Here is a 19,826-nt window from a genome sequence, read left to right as displayed (position 1 = left end):
TCAAGTCCTTACTCTCACTGGCCGTTCTTAAGAGCAAAGGAGGCAGGAAATGAAACTTTGTTTTGTTCTCAGCTCTGCTCATTGTCACCCCAACAGCAGGGAGGTTCTGTGAGCGAGAGGAGAGGAGGAGTGGTGATGCTGCCCACACCTGCCACCGAGAAACCCAGAGGGCCTTCCAGGTTTGCCTACCTCCTGTGTGTTCTTTGCAGGCCATCGGAAATGCCAAAACCACGCGCAATGACAACAGCAGCCGATTTGGAAAGTACATTCAGATTGGCTTTGATAAGAGGTACCACATCATCGGGGCCAACATGAGGACCTACCTGCTGGAAAAATCCAGGGTGGTCTTTCAGGTGAGTGGTCTGAGCTGGGCCTTTTTGTTCTTTGTCCCCCACAAGAGGTGCTTACTTGCTCCCTGACCCATTTCCTGTGCCTGGAGGGTTGTCTCCTCGTTTGGATCTGGAATTGGATACACTTTGTTCTTTTGGATTCCTTTCCTTACATCAAAGTATTCATGTGAATGCTGTGGACATCAGAGCTGAGAAATCTGCCCAGTAATGTTTTGAAGAGGGTAATGATTTTAGATTCAATCAACATCCTTAATGAGCATGCCTGATAAGTACCAGCCTATGGCCGATACGACAGGTACAGTGAAGAAGATTGTCCTGTTCCTTGTGGATCTGAAGGTCTTTTGATTAGGGGAATGTGGGCTTCAGCTTTTCCCAGGAACCTTCTTGCTTTGTAGGTTATATTTAAAAACAAAACAAAACAAAACAAAAACATGCTACTTGGACATCTACTTAGCCTGAAAACAGTCCACCTCCTGAGCCCTCTTCTGAGATCCCGTCCTTGAACGGAGAGGGCACGTGTCCCGGCCTGTGCCAGCCCCTCTCCCCACCGCGGCATTTGGAGGGTGTGTCCAGAATAGCCCCAGCTGCTTCTTGGAGATGCCTGCCTGCATGCTGATGTGTCACCAACACCTAATGAATGTTTTGACCAGTTTTATTAGTTTTCCCCTTTCCCTGTTCCGTCTTCATCTCCACCTCCCACATTTGGCTTGACAGCCCCCCACCTTCATCTCACTGCACCCAAGGAAAACAGCCTGCTGGGCTGTGCCTGTGGCCAAGTCCTCTGGGAGCACCCCTCCAGCCTTCGTCTCCCCCTGCCCAGGTCTCCTGGAGCCCCCAGCCCCACCCCTGCTCTGTCAGTTGGAGGTAGCGGAGCCCGAATGTCTGCTGTAAATCTGCCCCTTTTGGCCCATTGGCAACTGTGTCAGTCTGGCTTGACAGGTGGGCACATGGCCCTGACTTAGCTCCCGGCCTCCTGAGGGAGGCAAAGCCTACCCCGAGCCTGCCCACGGCCCCTGAACGAGCGTGTGCTGGCTGGCCAGCCTCCTTCTGTGGCAGAGCAGGGCTCTTCCGTGTGGGAAGAAGGAAATCACACGAGACATCGCACTCCTCAGGCACGGAGGGAACGGAAAGGCGATGGGGGGTGGGGGCGGTAGGCAGCAGACTCGAGGGAAAACGTGAGCTCTTGACCTCTGTGACCAGGGGACTCTGGGACTAGCACAAGTGGCAGGATCGTGGGGGAGATCACTGCCCTAAAACTGTTGAACTTCTTTCCTCCTCCAGGCAGAAGATGAGCGCAATTACCACATCTTTTACCAGCTCTGTGCTGCAGCCAGTCTGCCGGAATTCAAAGAGCTTATGCTAAGTACGCAGACGGGGTGCCTGCCCTTGGGTTGAGGCCGCGGTGGGTGCTGCCTGGGGGCCCCAGGGGGGGGGGGGGGAGAGGAAGGCCTGCTCAGCCCACATCCCTCCGCTGTGGGTTCTTGTCCCGGCCCTGCCTCCTATGTGGACATGACCCCCACACACCTCCTTGGGCATTAGCGTCTGATCCGTACGCTCGGCCAGTTGTAGCCAGGCTGCCGGCCACAGAGAACCGTTAGGGCACCTGGAGGCAGGGGCTAGGGCAGGATTTTGTAGAACACAGAATTTCCATGCGGTATTTTTGGAAAATGGTTCCACTGTAGACAAACAGTGTGTCCCTCTCTGGAGGGTCTAGAGACGTAGCTGATGCTCATAATGGAATTGGGCCTGTGGGTTTAATCCAAATGAAGGATGGAGGCCGAGGGAAGGCAAGAGGTGGGGTGGGGAGCAGGAGGCCACAGTGGAGCCCTGGGGTGGTGCCGCTTGGGAGGTACATAGCCTTCGGGTGGGTCCGGATTCCCCTGTGTGTGTCTGTGATGCCAGGACTGAGGGCTGAGTGTGCGTGGAGACAGGGCCGCAAGGCTGGGGCTGAGCCAGAGGGGTGAGCAGCCTGCTTCAGAGATGTGCAGAGGGCTCTCCTCGGGCCAGCCTGCCCTTCCGTGCTCTCGGAGGCCCTGAGTCTCAGAGCCATCAGACCCTGATGGATGTGTGTCATGTCACAAGCATGCGGGCTGCCCGCGTAGCCTCGTGCGTTTGCCAAGCACCGTCTCTGGCCTTTTGTCTGTCTCGTGGGGGGCTCAGCAGTCACTGATGTGTGGACAGCTGGGTGTCTACACGGAGGCTGCTTAGTCCTTGTGCATCTATGTGGGACACTGACTCCTGGTGCCATCCATGACACTGGTCCTGGCAGTCTGCAGGGCCTGGCCCAGCCTGTGACCCTGGGAGCTGACACACACCCGGTAGCCACAGGCTCAGGCTGCCCTCCTACTTCTTGGCTTTGCTTATGAGTTCCTGTGGCATTCGGTGTCCAGGTCCTGTGGCTTAGCCCTCGTTCCTCTACTGACCCCGCACTGGCCATGTTAGGCCTGGGGGTGGAGTGTGGAACGTAACAGCCATGAGCTTAGCTACAGTCACTCACAGCACCAGGTGGTAAGGGAACGCTGAGGGAGGCACGCTGGGGCAGGTCCCGAGGCTCCCAGGAAAAGGAATCTGAGAACCAGGGGAGGAAGCCCTGGAGGGCATCTCCTGGCAGTGAGCCTGCAGACTCCTTGCACATGACAGATATGAGCCTTGTTGGATGCAGGCCTCCCTGAGCTAGTACCTGGGGCTCGGACGTTGGTTTATGGCCACAAGTGACCAGGAAGACAGGCCACACTAAAGGCCTTTGCTGTCTTCCTTCCCAGAGGAGACAGTGCGCCCAGCTAGATGCTTCAGGGCCAGCCTGCAGTGATGAACTTTTTCTAAAGTCGTTTTTATAGAAAAATGAACAAGTGCCAGAAAGATCCTTTGCATTTGGACCATTTATCCCAAATGTAACTTTAAGAATATGGGCATGGGGTGAATCCTTTTAATTTTTTTTTTTTTTTTTTTTGCAATTACATAAATGCATTGAATTTTTCTTTCAGTGGCTTTTCCTTATCCTGTGTTTCAGCAAGATGCCAGACTCCTTGGGCCCCAGCTGGAACAGTTAGTTGAAAGCTACCCAGTGTGATCAGTGTCTTGCACTGTCCTACATGCGCGTGCCCTCCAAGAACATCTTAGAGCAGAGCTGAGAGGTGCTGGTGAGCGCTCGTGCACAGGGCGAGGCCACGTGTGGCCTGGTGGGCTGTGAGCTCTGGAGCCTGGCAGTTCCACCACTAGCCCTGCCGGGGTGACTGCAGACGAAGTGTAAGTGGAGGACTAGCCAACAGCTCCAAGCGGATCTACTGGGTGGCCTCCTTTCTCCTTTTTGCCTAAAATGTACTCAAGCGCATGGAAGTCTTGGCCACACCCTGTGGCTCGGTGAGGGTTTTGTGCATTTCAGAACAGAGGAGCACATGGGCATCCGGGCCGCCTATATTTTCAATACCCTGTCAGTGGTTTGTTGCATTACAGTGACCTCAGGATGATTGGCCAAAGTGTGAATAAAGGTAAAAACAGGTGGAAAGGACATTTATTTCCTTAAATACAACCTTCAGGTGATAAGGAATAAGTTATTTTTTTACTTCCGTTGCTGCACTGACAGTCACAGCAACAGCCTCTCTTGCTTTGGACAGTTTGAGCATTGCCTACCAGGTGAAGCGCTGGCCCCCAGCCAGCCCTGCAGGTCCTCTGCTCTAATTGCTGGGCTCGGGCCTCCCCTGCGCCTGCACACTGTCTAGTCTGTACACTGTACAGTGTCCGTCTGTTGAGCCAGTTCTAGGGGATTTTGTGGTGTCTTTCTCCTGGGAAACACTAAGTAATGAGAGACCCAAACTGGAGGCAAGAACTGTTGTTCCGGGATGGGACAGTCCTGAATGGCTCCATGGGCTGGAAGGGAGGGCAGCACCCAGAGCTGCTGAACCGTTGGCCGGAAACGGTCTCCTGCTGGAAGGTTTCCTACGAGGGTCTGGGTGTGATGGTGACAGAGATGATTGCAAACCTGAAAAATGATCTCAGTGGGATTCAGATGAATCAGGAGAGAGCTGTGCTGAGCCCCAGCCAGAGTGCCTGAGTTTGGGAACGGGAGCAGGGAAGGTGGGTGCTCAGAACATCAGCCAGGACGGATGTTGACAATGGAGGGTCTCAGACACTGAAAATGCCTCCTTTCTTCTGACAGAGGGGTCTGGTGCCTTTGTCTGTTTTTCCAGTGTGTCAGCTGATAACTTTTGATAACGACTTCGGTTGTGTTGGTGGCAAAACCAGGTCCTAAACGACCATTTACACAATGGGGTAATGGGCTCGCGGGCCTGGCTAAAGTCTGCAGGAGCCTGGAAAACCCCCTCAAGGCCTGTGATCTTCAGTTTGCCTATATGAGAAAGGGGAATAAGTATATTCAGTTATCTTCACATAGGCTTTGGAAAAACCATGAAAGGAAGTACTTTAAAGGGTGAATGAGAAGAAAAAAATGACGCTTTTTCTTAAGCTTTTGAAACTTGGATTCCGTGCCCAACCTTGCAGGGGGATTCGATATGAAGGAATGAATCTACTGTCTTGCACAGAGACCTGCTGTGACCCCTTTGTGACCTTTTGCCTTCCCTGTGGCCGTCAGGGTGCCTGGGGTGGAAGCCCTTGTTCTCCCAACTCAGGTGCTCTGGTCAGCAGCATTCACTCCCTCCTCCAGGAAGTCTTCCCTCCCAAGCTGCGACAGGCACTCTGCTCTCCACTCCCGTGGGGAGTGTTACCTGATGGTCCTCGCTTGGCTTGTGTGAGGCAGGGTCTGGGTCTGAGTCCTGCCACTTCCCAGCCGGGCCTAGCAGGGACCCTTTACTGGAATGTGGCCAGGAGCAGAGGATGTGTGGTGGGAAATGGAAGAGACAGGAAAGGAGAGGTGAGTGGGGTGGGTGTGGTGGTGGGGGGGTACTGAGGAATGACAGGAACCAGTGGATCTGGGGCAAGAGGTGTGGAAGGGTGGGCTGGCCCTGAGTTGGGAGAGGCAAGAGGAGGTTGAGGCTGCTTCACGAAAGGTCTGGAAGATTCTTCTGGGTGCTTGACCTTTGTCTTGAGGGCAGTGGGGCAGGCGGGGCCTGTAAAAGGCTTTAGATGGGGGGCGGAGTGCAGTGTGACCAGAATCCCCAGCAGTTTGAAGGTGGATCTGGAGGGACTGTTGCAGAAGCAGGGAGACCAGGTTAGCATTGGGCAGTGGTCCCCGGACCGTGATGCCTCCTGAGGTCAGATGGCGGGCAGTGGCGGGCAGGATGGAGCGAGGTCCTAAGGGGTGAGGTTGGCAGATCACATGTTCAGGGAGGACTGGATGTTGCCATGAAAGCATGACAAAGTGTCCTGGGTGATGAGTATCCCAGCCAACGCACTCTGGGGAGCTGTTGCTACTGTCTTGACAGAAATAGCACAGCAGCCGCCAGCGTCCGGCTTTGGTATCTGGTCGAAATCAGACGTGGTCCAGTTAGAGATTCCAAACACTGGGCCAGGTTGTGTTACACAGAGGTCCCGTGCCTCATGGAAAATGTGATTTTTTGGGGGTAGTTCTGGTTGGGTGTATCGTTGCCCTAAATGCCGGCATCCACAGCTGTCCTGTGATGCCACCCTGGGCTCGTTGTGTTGTTTGGCCCTCTGCTGAGGTTGGCCCTAGACTCGCGGGCAGAGCCTGGGCCCCTCGCTGCCTGCTGCCCCTCAGGCCGTTAGCGGAGCCTGAGAGGAATCAAGCTGGAGGTGAGAGCCAACATGTGAGGGTCTCAACTTGGGTCTGTTCACGTGCCGAAGAACTGGGGGGGGGTACCCCAACTTGGTAAAACAAATGAGCAAAAAAACCCCATCCCCTTGGGCGTGTCCATGCCTCTGCTCTGTCAGGTGAGGTGGTCAGACTCAGGTTGTCGACAACAGGTGTGGAAGTCTGCAGTTCTAGGCTGGGCATGTCCCTCACTGTATATCAGATCCTTAAAAAAAAAAAAAAAAAGATTTAGGGATAGACCAAGCACAGGGAACAGTGGGGCAGAGAGAGAGCATGCGAGTCAAGCTCTCCACCCTGAGCACAGAGCCGGACACAGAGCTCAATCTCACGACCCCGAGATCACAACCTGAGCCAAAACCTAGCATCAGGTGCTTAACCCACCACACCAGCCAGGTGCTCCTCAGATCCTTCTTAAAAAGCAGGTCTTTGGTGAGTCCTGTAAATGGAGCTGCCTGTGATGTTTCCCCCTTCACGTGTTCTTCACATACTGGTTTTATACCAACACAACAGCGCCTTCTCTCTGCTCAGTGTAGGGTTCAGGGTTTCCTGAGCCAGTTTGCTTTCCATCTGCCACGGTCGATGAACATGATGGTTTGTAAGGGTTGCACATCCAGTTGGGAATAAGATCTTGGCCTGGGAGTCGAGATCCTCATGGGATGTGGTCTGCGGGGACACATGGGGTATAAAGCAGGACGGGACCTCTGTCCCATGCCTGATGCCTTTCCTCCGTGTCTCCTGCAGCATGTGCCGAGGACTTCTTCTACACCTCACAGGGAGGAGACATACGCATCGAGGGCATAGACGATGCTGAGGACTTTGAGAAGACACGACAAGCCTTCACGTTGCTGGGTAAGCAGCTTCCTGCTGGGGAAAGGCCTGGACGTTGACTTTACGGAGAGTAGAGGAGCATGACGATGTCCCACTTTGCCAGCCTGTGGAAGCTCATGGAATCCCAGTTGCCCTTGGTGAATGTCATCCAGTTGTCACTCCATCGCAGCTCTCGGGTGCTGCAAAGTGACGCTTTCTACTTCCTCAGGCCCTTGAAGTAAAATGAGAAAGAGCCCTATCTCCTCATGCTGTGGTCTGGGTCTAGAGGTCACGTGTTCCAACAGAAAGATCGTGTCTTTAGAACCAAACCCACCCACGTACCACAGTCCTGGGATCCAAATGGAAGCCGGCGGTAAAGGTCTGGTAGTGCGCTCACGTATACGGTGGCCTCTCCCTTATGGCTCTTTCTGTATAGAGCATAATGTGGAGTTCTCGGACATCTCTCTGCCCTTCTGGACCTAAAGGATAATAGGGGGAGAGAAAAGACCTTTCTTCTGCTATTTTTTAAAAAAGATTTTGAGACAGCAGGTGCACACGAGCAGGGGGGAAGGCAGAGTAAGGGGGAAGAGGAGCAAGCTCCCCACTGAGCAGGGAGCCCAATTCAGGACTCGATCCCAGGACCTGGGGTCATGACCTGAGCTGAAGGCAGACGCTTAACGGCCTGAGACACCCAGTCGCCCTCTCTTGCCATTTTTGAGGAAGAGGAGCCATAAGTGGTGAAGGGAAAGGCAAGCCTGCCATAACTGAGAAGTTGAATGAGTGAGTCTCTGGGATCTGCAGCCAGAAAAACAAAGCTTGGGGGGGTCAGCGTGAGACTCACAAAGTGGCTCAGGGTGGCCCCTGCACAGCCTCTTCTCTGACAGAGGTAGATGGTTGGCTTCTGAGTCACCTGACTACTCCAGAGCCACATTTCTCAGGTTCTTTGGTGGGAATCTGGGCATTCTTAGCTAATGTCCAAGTAACACCTGGCCCAGCAGGACATGCCCTGATCTCTCTGTGGGTAGGACCCAAACTTTCACGTGCTGAAGTCTGAGTGCTTTTCACTCCTCTGGTTAATCGGTAGGTAGACTGACTTTATCTTTTGTGCTCATGAAATAATGACAAACCTCACTGGTTGTTCCAACAAAAGATGTAACTTAACTAGAGCAGTGGTTGATGATGATTAAAAGGGGTGTAAGAACTTGAGGGCCAAGAAGTAGCAGGTGCAAAGGCACAAGGAAGAGCTGCTGATAAAGTAATTGTTGACTCACTGAGATTCCAGCCACTTCTGGGAGCAGGCGGTTACCTCAAGGTGAAGAAGCCCACTGGTGAAAACTCCTGCCAGAGGGTGTGTGCCGTTGCTGGTCTGCACAGGCAGTAGTTGTCCCAGGGTGTGATGGGACCAGGAGGTTCCAGAAGCAACTGCTCATGGAGAGGGTGTGGTCCAAGGGTGTTCCTGGGCCACCAAGATGACACAAACTACGGACTGCGGAGGATGAGAACCAGAGACACGCTTGATCCCTTCCTGCTGTTGGGTTGTGGAGTCGCGACGGTCCTCTTTGACCAAGCTGGACATTCCACCAGGAGGCAAAGGGGAAACAGTCATTTTACCCTTCAGCTGGGGAGTGGGTATGGAGGGGACTTTCTGAGCAGGGGATCAGTCTGCCTGGTTTGACGGGGGGCAGCCTGGAGGCTGCTGATCCAAGAAGAAGTTCTTCTGAGGCTCCGTGGAGGCTGGATACTTTCATTCACCAAGCAAGTGGCATTTGAAAATCTGTTGTGAGAAGTCTTTCTTTCTTACTCTTGAATGAACACATCCACGTTTTTACTTTAACTCTTTTTTTTTTTTTAACATTTTATCCATTTATTCATAGAGACACACAGAGAGAGAGAGATGCAGAGACACAGGCAGAGGGAGAAGCAGGCTCCACGCAGGGAGCCCGATGTGGGACTCAATCCTGGGTCCCTGGGATCATGCCCTGGACTGAAGATGGCGTTAAACCCGCTGAAATACAAGGGCTGCCCTTTAACTCTTTCTTAAAGGACAAGATTTTAAATATTTGGGGCTTCCTGCGCCCTGCAGTTTTTGAAGCAGCCACTCAGCCACTAGAGTGTGAAGGTGGCCACAGACAAAATGAATGGGCATGACCTTTCTAATAAAACTTTATTGATAAAAACACACCATGGTCATCGGTTGCCAACCCCTGTTTTATACCTTCAGTTTTATTGTTTGCTCTTTGGTGTTTTGCTTGTTAGAGTGAGGTACTGCCTGTTATAATAGTATATCAAGAAGGGACTTTCTGGTCCGTAGAGTGCACAAAGCCTAACTATCGTTAGGACTCAATAGTTAGTCAGTATCTCCTATCTACTAGTTATATTCTTACCATGACACTGTGGTGTAGGCTTTGGAAACTGACAGAGCATTTGTTCCCAAGAATAAGCGAAGGGGAGAGAAAAGTGATCTGTCCCTCCTGTGAAGGTCCCAAACCAGCTTCCTGACCAGTACTTTAAATAGGATCTATTTGGGTGCAGGACATTCTGAGCACTGATTGAAAGCCTTGTACTTTACTCCCCAGTGGGTCTGTGGGTATGCAAGCATCAAGTCCCCTATCTCATCTGAGGTATCAACCTCTTGCTTTAACCTGTCTTCCTTTTTTGAGTCTTATCAGTCATGCTAAATTTTTTGGCTTCCAGCTGGTTTTTTATTTATTTATTTTTTTTCAATTGACCCAAACCAGTTATTTGAATGGCTCATGCATTTCTGCAGACATTTGTGAATACTTGGAGTTTGTAACCATTATTCATGTTTCTGAGTACCTAAGTGCCAGGGCAAGAACAGGGGTTCATTATCTCATGGCTATTTTTTTTGTATATTTTAAAATTTTATATTGAAAACTTTAAAAGTAACTTCCTGCCCCTATGGAGCTTACACAGTAATAATAGTCGTCTATCATTAGGTCTAGAGCTAGTCCAGTTCATGGTTGTGTAGTCCACATGATCGGTAGTTTTCAGTCCTAGTATATTCCATCTTCACCTCCCATTTTTTATGGGTGTCGCTGACTTTTTTTTTTTTTTTTTTGCCTGTATAAAGCATTGCCTTTAAAATAATTGCAGCCAGAGAGAAATACGGGAGACAACTGCATTATTTCTCAAGCTGAGTGGTAGGTTGACGTGTGTTCTGTTATTCTGTAACCTTTTTCTGTAGGTCTGATCTTCTGTTATGCAGAAAGAAATGATAATGCCTTAAAGCTACATGTAAACTTTAAGAAATCATCCATGTCTTTGATAACCAGTCGATGCGGCAGCAGGCATTTGCTGCCACGATGGTTCTAGGTTGTGTGTGTCTGTACCTGACAAAGAGCATGGAGTGCGGGCCTGCCTGGCAATGGCGGGGAGCTGGCTTGTCCAGAAGTCCTCCTCTTCCTCCCCCATTGGTACTCTGGACGTGGGACACAGATGTTTGCTGGATATTAGGTTCAGAGAGAAATGACCATTCTTGTTAAACTCATGAAAACATCCATAAAGTATTTGGTTGAAATGAAGTTGAAAATGAGTCCGCATGATTGTTATCACTCCTTTGCTCTTGGAGAAGTTAAAATAGTAGCATAACCCACCTGGCTTGATCAGGACAATCAGAGTGAGGATATTTACCTTCTAGTCCAGGGAGCCCCTTCACCCTCTGAGCTGTTACTGTGAGTGGTGGTAATTACTGGTGAGGAGCCTGGATCACTTTAGGTCCAGAAAGGAAAATCAAACCTTTTTTTTTTTTTTTTTAAGTCCTTTAAAAAAGGGTAAAATGTCCTTTCTATCCTACCGTGGATGCTGAGTGTCACTCATTCTTTTTTTTTTTTTTTTTTTTTTTCTTTGCAGGAGTGAGAGAGTCCCATCAGATAAGCATTTTTAAGATAATTGCTTCTATCCTGCACCTTGGAAATGTGGAGATTCAGGCTGAGCGTGATGGTGATTCCTGTAGTGTATCAGTAAGTCGCACACGAGCACCCAAGATAAAACACACAATTGACTCTGCTCTTAGAGTCTTATACAACTGAAATGTGTCCTCGTGCTCAGAGGACGCTCCTAGGTTATTTATTCTTAACAGTAATGGTTTCTGTTCCCTTGCTGATAATTTTTTAAAAGAATACATCGTTTTCAAATCAGCTGCCATCAAATTTCTATCGCCGAGGGCAGGGAGTTTAGTGGCTGTTAAATAAGTTCTTTTTCTCGTGGATTACTTTTCCAAGTACTCTGATGTCCATGGAATTCTACAAAGTGTTACCACTCCATGAGTACTTTCTGAGTCCCCAACTGAGGTCCATGCAGCAAGGAGATGAAGGCGTGTTGGACGCCATATTTGGTGACTGTCTTCAAGGGTCTTACAGGATAATCCGGTAGACAAAAGATGACCTCACTTGGCAAGATTATGACAGTACGATGCGGAATATGGAGACATCTGTGTGTGACAGCATTGCAGATTGTGAATTACCCTATAAATGCTCAGAGTGACTGTTATCTTCCTGGTGCCCGGTGTAGCACCAGTCATGTGCTAGATAGGAAACCTCTAGGTGGTTGGATGCAGGAGGTGTTGGAGACATGTAGGCCTATACATAGCAGCTGGGTGTGCTCCTGGATATTTGTGTCAGGCTAGGTCCAACCTTGGTATGCTCACCTTAAAAAGGTAAATCTTCAGTTGTTGATTAAATACCTTTCTTGTGCCCCTGAGTGGCTAAGTCCTGGGGAGGTACGATGTTCAATTCTTACTCCCGATGACTTAGAATTTAGAAACCAAGATTCTTTAAAAAAAAAAAAAAAAAAGAAAGAAAAAAAAAGAAACCAAGATTCTGGGAAAAGATAGAAGACAATCCTATAGACTACAAATGTGGGCCTATGTGTCCACCCCACTCACAACTGATGCCTTTTCAATTGACAAATGTTTGTTAATCTCCTGCTGTTTGCCTGGAGTTCAGGCTCATCAGAAGGTGAAACTGGTCCTGCCATTAGAGAGAGGAAGACCTGAATGGTAGTGGGCATCTGGCCACCCCCCTTGACCCATACATTTTCCCTGAAAGAGAAATGGTCTTGGGGGTGGTGGGGGGTCTGGGCCTGTCAAGGTTGCCGCCACCTTTGGCGTGGAACCTGCCACCTCAGGAGAGCTTTGGGGCTCATGTGCTTGGGCCCAGTGCAAAAGGGGGGAATGTTGGAGTCAAGCAGTGTCAGGTGGCCATGGATGATGCCGGGGTGTATTGGGTGGGCGGGCAATGAGGTTGGCAGCAACGGTGCTGTGAGAGAGCCTGTGCTGTGCAAGCAGGCCCTGGACCCTGGCAGTGTGAGGACTCGGTGCCCCTCCAGTGGAGGCCGCATACTCCCTGACCCTGAGGCCTTTGGGCCAGTGACAAGTTGCCCTCATATCTTTCTCCTTGTGAGGAAGGCATAAGGGTCTGTACCTAACCCCCAGCCATACCCCAGTAAATGCCCCTTGGTTCCTTAGGGCAGCCATAGGTGTCCTGGTATAGGGACAAGTGACATTAGGAATATTTTCTTTGAGAAACTCCTGGTTTGGGTCTTTGAGGTACAGGAAAGGTGGCCCATATTCTTTGGTTTCCAACCCACCCCACACCCCGCCCCTCCCCCAGTCCCACCTCCCCCATCATGGATTCTTACCACATCTGTACCTGTTCTCTGAGGTGCTTAGCATGGTTGTAATTTTATGTTTCCTGTGGGGTGGTTGGCTGCATGTCTCTCCCCTGGTGAGACTCCACAGTCTCTGAAGGCAGCTGCTAGATGGTGCCCAGCATGTTAGGTGGGTGCCTGATGAGTCGATGCTTGATCAGTGCTGGCTTCCCCCACTCAACTCTGGGGCTGGGGCTGGTGTGCTCTCTTCCAACCCTGACACACGTTGGCACCACCGAGTGTTTCTGTAAGGACTACACAAAGGTGGGAATACCAAGGCACGTACTTGGGGAAGAGAGGACAGAGATCACAGGTGGTGGTTTGGGGAGAAGAGGGAGAAAGCCATATGGTTTTGGACACCAATTGGGCAGCGGGGACTCTCTCTCTGAGATAACAGGAAGTCAGATTGTTTTTTATGTTTTTTTTTTAAGATTTTTATTTATTTTAAAGATTTTATTCATGAGAGAAACAGAGAGAGAGAGAGAGCGAGAGAGAGAGAGGTAAAGACACAGGCAGAGAGAGAAGCATGCTCCATGCAGGGAGTCCAACATATGAGACTCGATCCCAGGACTCCAGGATCACACCTTGGGCCAAAGGTGGTACTAAACCGCTGAGCCACCCAGGGATCCCCAGTTTATTTTTTTTAAGATTTTATTTATTCATGAGAGACACACAGAGCAAGGCAGAGACCCAGGCAGAGGGAGAAGCAGGCTCCATGCAGGGAGCCCGATGTGGGACTCGATCCCGGGACTCCAGGATCACACCTTGGGTTGAAGGCAGCACTAAACCGCTGGGCCACCAGGGCTGCCCTGTTTAAAATTTTATTTGAAAGAGAGCACCCAAGCAGGGAGGAAGGGCAGAGGGAGAAGGAAAAGCAGACTCACTGCTGAGCAGGGAGCCCGATGCGGGGCTCGACATCTAGGACCCCGAGGTCATGACCTGAGCCAAAGGCAGACACTTCACCTGGCTGAGCCCTCCAAGTGCCCCAGGAAGTTGGGCTTTTGACCACAGGAACTTGGTCTAGGCTGATCTCGCCTTGCTTTCTATTTAGAGACTGTGCAGAGAACTCCTTGTGTGTAAGAGCTGAGTCAGGACGGCCGGGTTTAGATCCTGGTTCTGCTGCTTACTGATAGTTAACCTTTCCAAGTCTGCTCCCTAACCTGTGGGGTGGGGGTGCTATGACCTACCTGAGCCCCGGGCTCATGTGATTGAGCCCTGGCCTGGTACCCTGGTTGGAGCCAGAGTGGACCTTCTGGGCAGCCCTGTTACTGCAGAGGGTTAGAGAAACTAAGGCCCACAGAGACTGTGATGACCGTTCATGGCAGAGCCACCTCGGACCCCAGCCCTGTGGTTTTCCTGTGTCACTGCCAGCCTGGAGCAGGGTGTCATCCCCGGGCTGATGCCCCCGGCAGTGCCGTGCATGGGCTGGGTACACGGTGTGTGCGCAAGAAGTCCTCACTAAATGGTTACTAGTGAAAGTCTTTCTCCAGTGGATTTTGGTTTATTCCTCCAGTGCAGACAGTGGGCCTCCTGCTGGAAAGGCTGTCTGTCCATGCACGGTATGCCTTCTGCTCGGTAGTCTGGATTTTTAATTAAAGCATGAAAATGTGTTCCATGACTCTGCCAGTTACCTTGGAGAGGCAACAGTGTGCAATTACTTGGACACCAGAGGCCAATTTGTTTCTAGAATTTGGCAGTACAGGCCCACAAAACCTAATCTACCTACCATTCTGGCTATTCTTAATGGATTTAGCATCATTTAATTAAGCTTAAATGTAATTGTATGGTGTTAAATCAGTCTCAGCACCTTCTTCAATCAACAGTCGGGAGGAGGAAAGGGGGGTGGGGGCAAGCCGCAGCCCTCGCAGCAGGTGGGATCCTGTCCTGAGGTGATCACCAATTCCAGGACTTGGGGTCCTGTCTCCACCATGTTCACCTGGGAGGTGCCAGGGAGCAGAGGGTACTGGGAGCAGGCCTTGAGCGGTCATGTTTGTGGCCAGCAGGCCCCCTACGTGTCAGGAATCCAGCTGCAACTAAGAATTTCTTAGAAGTGGGTCAGACTAAGAGGTTGGACTCTTGTCATCTCTGCAGCTGTTGCCTGCTGAGCAGTCCCCCAGATGTCTAACGGTACTACACGTGACTTCTCTTTGGGGGAAGAGCAGGCAGGTGCTGGCTGCTGCCCAGAGACCGAAATGCCATGGGTCTGAGGAAGTGGCTATGGTGGCCCCACCTGCTGAGCCCAAGTTGAATGTCTTCCCCCAGCTAAAATAGGAGCTCTGGGCCTCTGTCAGAGCTGCCTCGCTCTTTCTCATTTTCTTCCTCTGAAAAATAAGTGGGGTTGGGTTAGAATGATGATTCCCACAAATTTTCCTGGGAACCACAGCCCTAGGCAATTTCTTAAGAAGGTAAGGGTTCTTTGGTCAGTGAAGTTCAGGAAATGCTGCATACAATATGCCTCTTGGTGCTTTCAGGGCCCGTGAACAAACCAGCTCAGTCAGGTCTAACCTGGGTCGTCAAGTGCCCCTTTTGTTAGGTAAGGCCAATTAACGTGCTTCCTAACTATGGCTCCACAGACCACACTGTGGAAGAACCCTGGCCTTGCTGGGAGGTTCTTTCCTACTCTGACATTCTGTTATGTTGTAATTATATTTGTTTCGGGTAGATGGATTTTAAATATCTATAAAAAAGCCTGGGGAGTGGCGTTAAAGGGGAAATGGTAGTTATGTGCGTTAATTTTCCTAGAACGTTTATGCTCTCATTTAAACCCTACAAGACGGCCTCATCAGAAAATGAGTCCCACAAGCAATTTAGGGCCAAGCATTTAAGGCACATCATGTTCTAAATAGTCCCCTGTTGCCTGAGAGTTAATAAGCAGTGTGACAGGCTGGTGGTGGGGTTCCCTGCTTTCGAGGGGGGGGTAGGTGAGGGAGTGAAGGACGGAGTTTTGGTGGGGTGCCCTGAACAACTAACAAGGAGTATCTGGCTTACACGTGTGGGTTAAATGGAGACAAGACTTGTGGGTGATGTGCTTACCAGGGACCCAAGAAGCAGATGGCAGGAGCTGAGGGTGGAGCTCAGATCCACTGAGCAGAAGGTGCCCAGGGACCTCCCTGGGACAGTGCTGCTTACCTCCCCAGAGAAGGGGCTTCGCTGGAAGGATTCCTAGCTGTCCCTCCAGCTCTGGAGGGTGGGTGGTGGTGCCAGCTAGAATGTTCCAAGTGGCTTTTCTCAAGTCCAGGTCTGTTCTGTATCCTTGCTGTTGGTCCTAGCTTTTCATATCGATTGGCTGCTTTCCCCAAGCAGCAGGGGCTTCAAGAATGTGACACTAACTATATGCTCCTTAATGTCACTGAGGCCGAGGAGCAAGAAAGTCAAAGCTTCCAACACTGCGGCATCAGCATGGGAAGGATGTTTGCTTGGCTCGGTTCTGAGCTCATTTCACAGCCTACAGCTGGGGGCTCCTGGGTGGCTCAGTTGGTTGGGCATCTGCCCTTGGCTCAGGTCATGATCCTGGGATTCATGTCTTGGGATTGAGCCCCGTGTGGAGAGCCTGCTTCTCTCTCTCTCTGCCCTCCCAGCTGCTGGCACTCTTGCACTCTTGCTCTTGTTGAAATCTTTTTTTAAAAAAACCAAACATACAGGGGATCCCTGGGTGGCGCAGCGGTTTAGTGCCTGCCTTTGGCCCAGGGCGCGATCCTGGAGACCCGGGATCAAGTCCCACGTCGGGCTCCCGGTGCATTGAGCCTGCTTCTCCCTCTGCCTGTGTCTCTGCCTCTCTCTCTCTCTCTGTGTGTGTGACTATCTTAAATAAATAAAAATTTTAAAAAAAGCAAACAAACATACAGCTGTTAGACTGATTGCTGGTCAAGGGTAACGCTCGTGTGGAAGGACTTCCTGGGCTGTGGGCTAAGCCCTGCATGTGGGACCCTGCAGGTGGGAACTGTACACGGATTGATTCTGCATGTGTGATTTGTACGATTATTGCTGCCTTCTGGCCCCTTACTCTTCATGGATTTATCCATCTCTAAGTTGTCCATTCTCACCCTGCTCCCTTCACTCAGGGAAACCTCTCCAGCCTGTGCCTTAGCCACCAGCTGGCAGTGGAGGCGGCATAGGAAAAGTTGGGAAGCATTTGTTTTTTAAAGCCCCGATAATGTGGTATGATAAGTTTACCCCTCCATGTGGTGCGTGAGTGTGAGAACCTTCCAGAGCTGCCCTGGGGATGTTGCGATTCCGGGGTGCTGGGTGGGCTCCTGCCCCTAGGGGAGGGTACGGTGGTGGGCTTGCCCTCTGCTCCCTGCCTCAGACCATCTCCCGTGTCTCTTCCAGCCCCAGGATGAACACTTGAACAGCTTCTGCCGCCTGCTGGGGGTGGAGCACAGTCAGATGGAGCACTGGCTCTGCCATCGCAAGCTGGTCACCACCTCAGAGACCTATGTCAAGACTATGTCCCTGCAGCAGGTGGTCAATGCACGCAACGCCCTGGCCAAGCACATCTATGCCCAGCTGTTCAGCTGGATTGTAGAGCACATCAACAAGGCCCTGTACACCCCTCTCAAGCAACACTCCTTCATCGGTGTCCTGGACATATACGGGTAGGCCTGCGCTCAGCCTCCTTTCATGCCACCTGATAGTTGTGTCTCCCTGCTAGCATTTCAGAGCTGGCAGGTGCCTTGGCGAGCTTCCCAAGCTCCCCTCCTCTCAACCAGAGTGTGAACTGTGGGACCGTTATATGGTTGTCACAGGGATTGGGGTCTCTACGGGAATCTAGTGGCCTGAGGAAGGGACATGAGGTGTCATACAATATGGAAGTTCCAGAGGAGAATGGCTCCCATCAGAACCCCAGTAGCTCCTCCATTGAGGAGCCCTCTATGCACCCTTCTTTCCACCTGGGAAGCAAGCCTGGAGAAGGAAGGGTCTTGCCTAGCATTGGCCCGGAGCTGCTCTGAACTCAATTTCAGGCTTTGTGTCTCAGCTGTTTTGTTCAAATCTACCATTTGACTCCACTCACCATATTACCCATCAAGATGATTATTGTAATACCATGATTTTGTCCAGTGCTGTAAGACATGTGTGGCCATGTTTGAGGCTTCTCTTCTTTTCAGAATAATAGCCTAATGGCAAGAACTGTTATTTATAATAGCATATTTTACGGAGAGAGGCAGCATGGCACAACAGTAAGTCGACCTGACTAGGTGTCAAGAGACAGGGGTTCTAACTCACTGCTGTCACCAGCTCGGTGGATGACTCTCCACAGATCATAGTCGCTTTCTGGTCTTTTGTTTCTGTAGCCTAAAATGAAGTGTTGAGCCACCGTCTCTCTGAGGTTCTTTCTAGATCCTTATAGAGTTTTTTTGAAATAGGTCTCCTGGTTTGCAACCTCCCTTACAATCCTTTACGATCAATGTCTTGCCCTCTTTAAGCTAATAATAGATTGAGTCCTCCTGGGCCTTTATATCATAGAAGTCATGGCTTCTGTCTTAAAATAGAAACTCAGAGCCATGGAAGTACAGAGTCATAAGAATAGGGTGCTCTAGTGGAAACTACTGCTAGTGGGATGGTGAGCTGGGACCTACCTTATGCTGAGACTCTAGTGGAGAGGATCTCCTAGAAGGCGCCACCTCCCTGTGCAAAGATAAGGCATCCTAGTTACGTCTCTGCTCTCACTCACTCTTGGGTTTCAGATCAAACCCATGGTGCATGGTGTGGAGGACACAGAAGAAGGAAACTTGATTTCTGGCATTGCAAAGGCCTCCTGCTGAAGAATTAAGTCACACACACGAGCTCTGTAATACAAAAGGCAACAGAAGAAATTATAGCAGAGTCTGTTTGAGGACTTGGGCACTTAGTGTCAGATGAGTCTTGAGGCCAGAGAGGGCAAGCTTGTTGGCACCGTCAGGGAAAGCTTGCTGTGGAAGGTAGGGTTCGAACTGGAGCTTTCAAAGGGAAGGAGTAAAAAAGGGGAGGTGGAGGAGGCACCTGTGGGAACAGGAGTATTGTCGAGACAGTAGGAGAAAGCGAGTGTGAAGGAGGAACCTCCTAGCAGGTGAGCACACAGTGGAGCATCACCCAAGGGCCAGAAGTGGGAGGCTGCATCTTCTCCGGGAAGCTTCAGGGCTGTACCCGGGTAACTGTGCTCAGGCCAGTTGATGGCCTCCTTTGTGCTGAGCCCCCTGGTGGTTCTGCAGGGAGCGGAAAACAGCATGTGTACCCTGGGACATGCTCCTGGTGGGCCGTAATTCTGTTGTTCTGTTGCAAGTATTTTCAGGGTTTTGGGTTCCCCTCAAAACTGACCTGTAGTGTTCCCTTCTGCAGTAAGACCCAGAGAAACTCAAGCTGCAGCCTTTGACCCGATTCCCTTAATGTACCCGGGCAAGAAGCTAATTGAGTTTCTGATCAGGGAAACCTAACAGGTAGGCTCACTGCTGTGAGTAGCACGGAAGGTTCCATGACTTCCGAGCTGCTAATTGGTCCTCACCTCTGCCGATCACCAACACCTCCCTTCCGCCCTCAGGACACCGTGGCTTCTTGGGGTGCCTCTTCCTGGGCATCCGCGCTGAAAGGCTCTGCTCATGGGTGGGGGGATCGTGCTGTGGGGTCTGGAGATGTCATGCAAGCTGGCATTTTGTGTTTATATTTGCCATTTGCTTTTCCTGGTTGAGTCTGTTCCCTCTCAGGTCCTGTTGCTGCCCAGAGGGAAGAGAGGGATCTCAGTGAGGGCTGGCCTGTGGTTTGGGTAGACTTGGCTGTAGTGAGGTAGGGATCCTGAGAGCCCTGCCCTGTGTGTGGCCTCTCCTCGTGGAGCGGCCCTGGCTTCCTCTGAGGCCAGCCGACAGCTCTCTAGTGAGGGCAGTGTCCCACTGTGGGGCCACGGATGAGCAGACTTGAGGAGTCTCCCACCATCTGTGCTTCCTTCATACACACAATGTGGTCTCCTCTTTTTTTAAATCCTTGTTCTTTCTTAGGATCTAATTTCCCTTTTCAGACTTTACCACAAAGTGGTCCTATTTGCAGAGCACTGCACAGTTCTCTGGCAGAGGTCGAATGGCACATTCTCCATGTGCTCAATGCAGTGACTCATTCAGGCCTTATAGGCAGAAGTCAGGATGGACAGTGAGATATGGGGTAGGTTCTGGGTTAACAGGTGGGCTTGGGCCATCTGCTGCCAAGAAAGCACTTAGAGACTTGCCCTGATTGTGCGTGAGCATGCTCCTCAACAGTTGGAGTCGAGAAATTGCTGTATACATTTGCACTGGCCTAGGCTCTGTTTTCTGGCC

The 19,826-nt window shown here is 51.0% G+C and overlaps 1 protein-coding gene across 2 annotated transcripts in view; it reads left to right on the top strand.

Annotated features, from left to right (window-relative positions):
* The window catches only part of MYO5B (myosin VB), a 332,497-nt gene that overhangs the window by 203,512 nt on the left and 109,159 nt on the right, over window positions 1–19,826 (top strand). For both annotated transcript variants that reach the window (XM_072828573.1, XM_072828572.1), the window contains exons 6-10: window positions 210–353; window positions 1,632–1,713; window positions 6,817–6,924; window positions 10,753–10,862; window positions 16,879–17,144. In XM_072828573.1, the coding sequence (XP_072684674.1) occupies window positions 210–353; window positions 1,632–1,713; window positions 6,817–6,924; window positions 10,753–10,862; window positions 16,879–17,144 (710 nt within the window). The remainder of the gene's footprint in view (window positions 1–209; window positions 354–1,631; window positions 1,714–6,816; window positions 6,925–10,752; window positions 10,863–16,878; window positions 17,145–19,826) is intronic.

The sequence above is a fragment of the Canis lupus genome, chromosome 6 (assembly GCF_048164855.1).
Source record: "Canis lupus baileyi chromosome 6, mCanLup2.hap1, whole genome shotgun sequence".
Classification (NCBI taxonomy): domain Eukaryota; kingdom Metazoa; phylum Chordata; class Mammalia; order Carnivora; family Canidae; genus Canis; species Canis lupus.
Note: the sequence above shows the minus strand (reverse complement) of the source record. Positions and strands in the feature narration are given on the sequence as shown.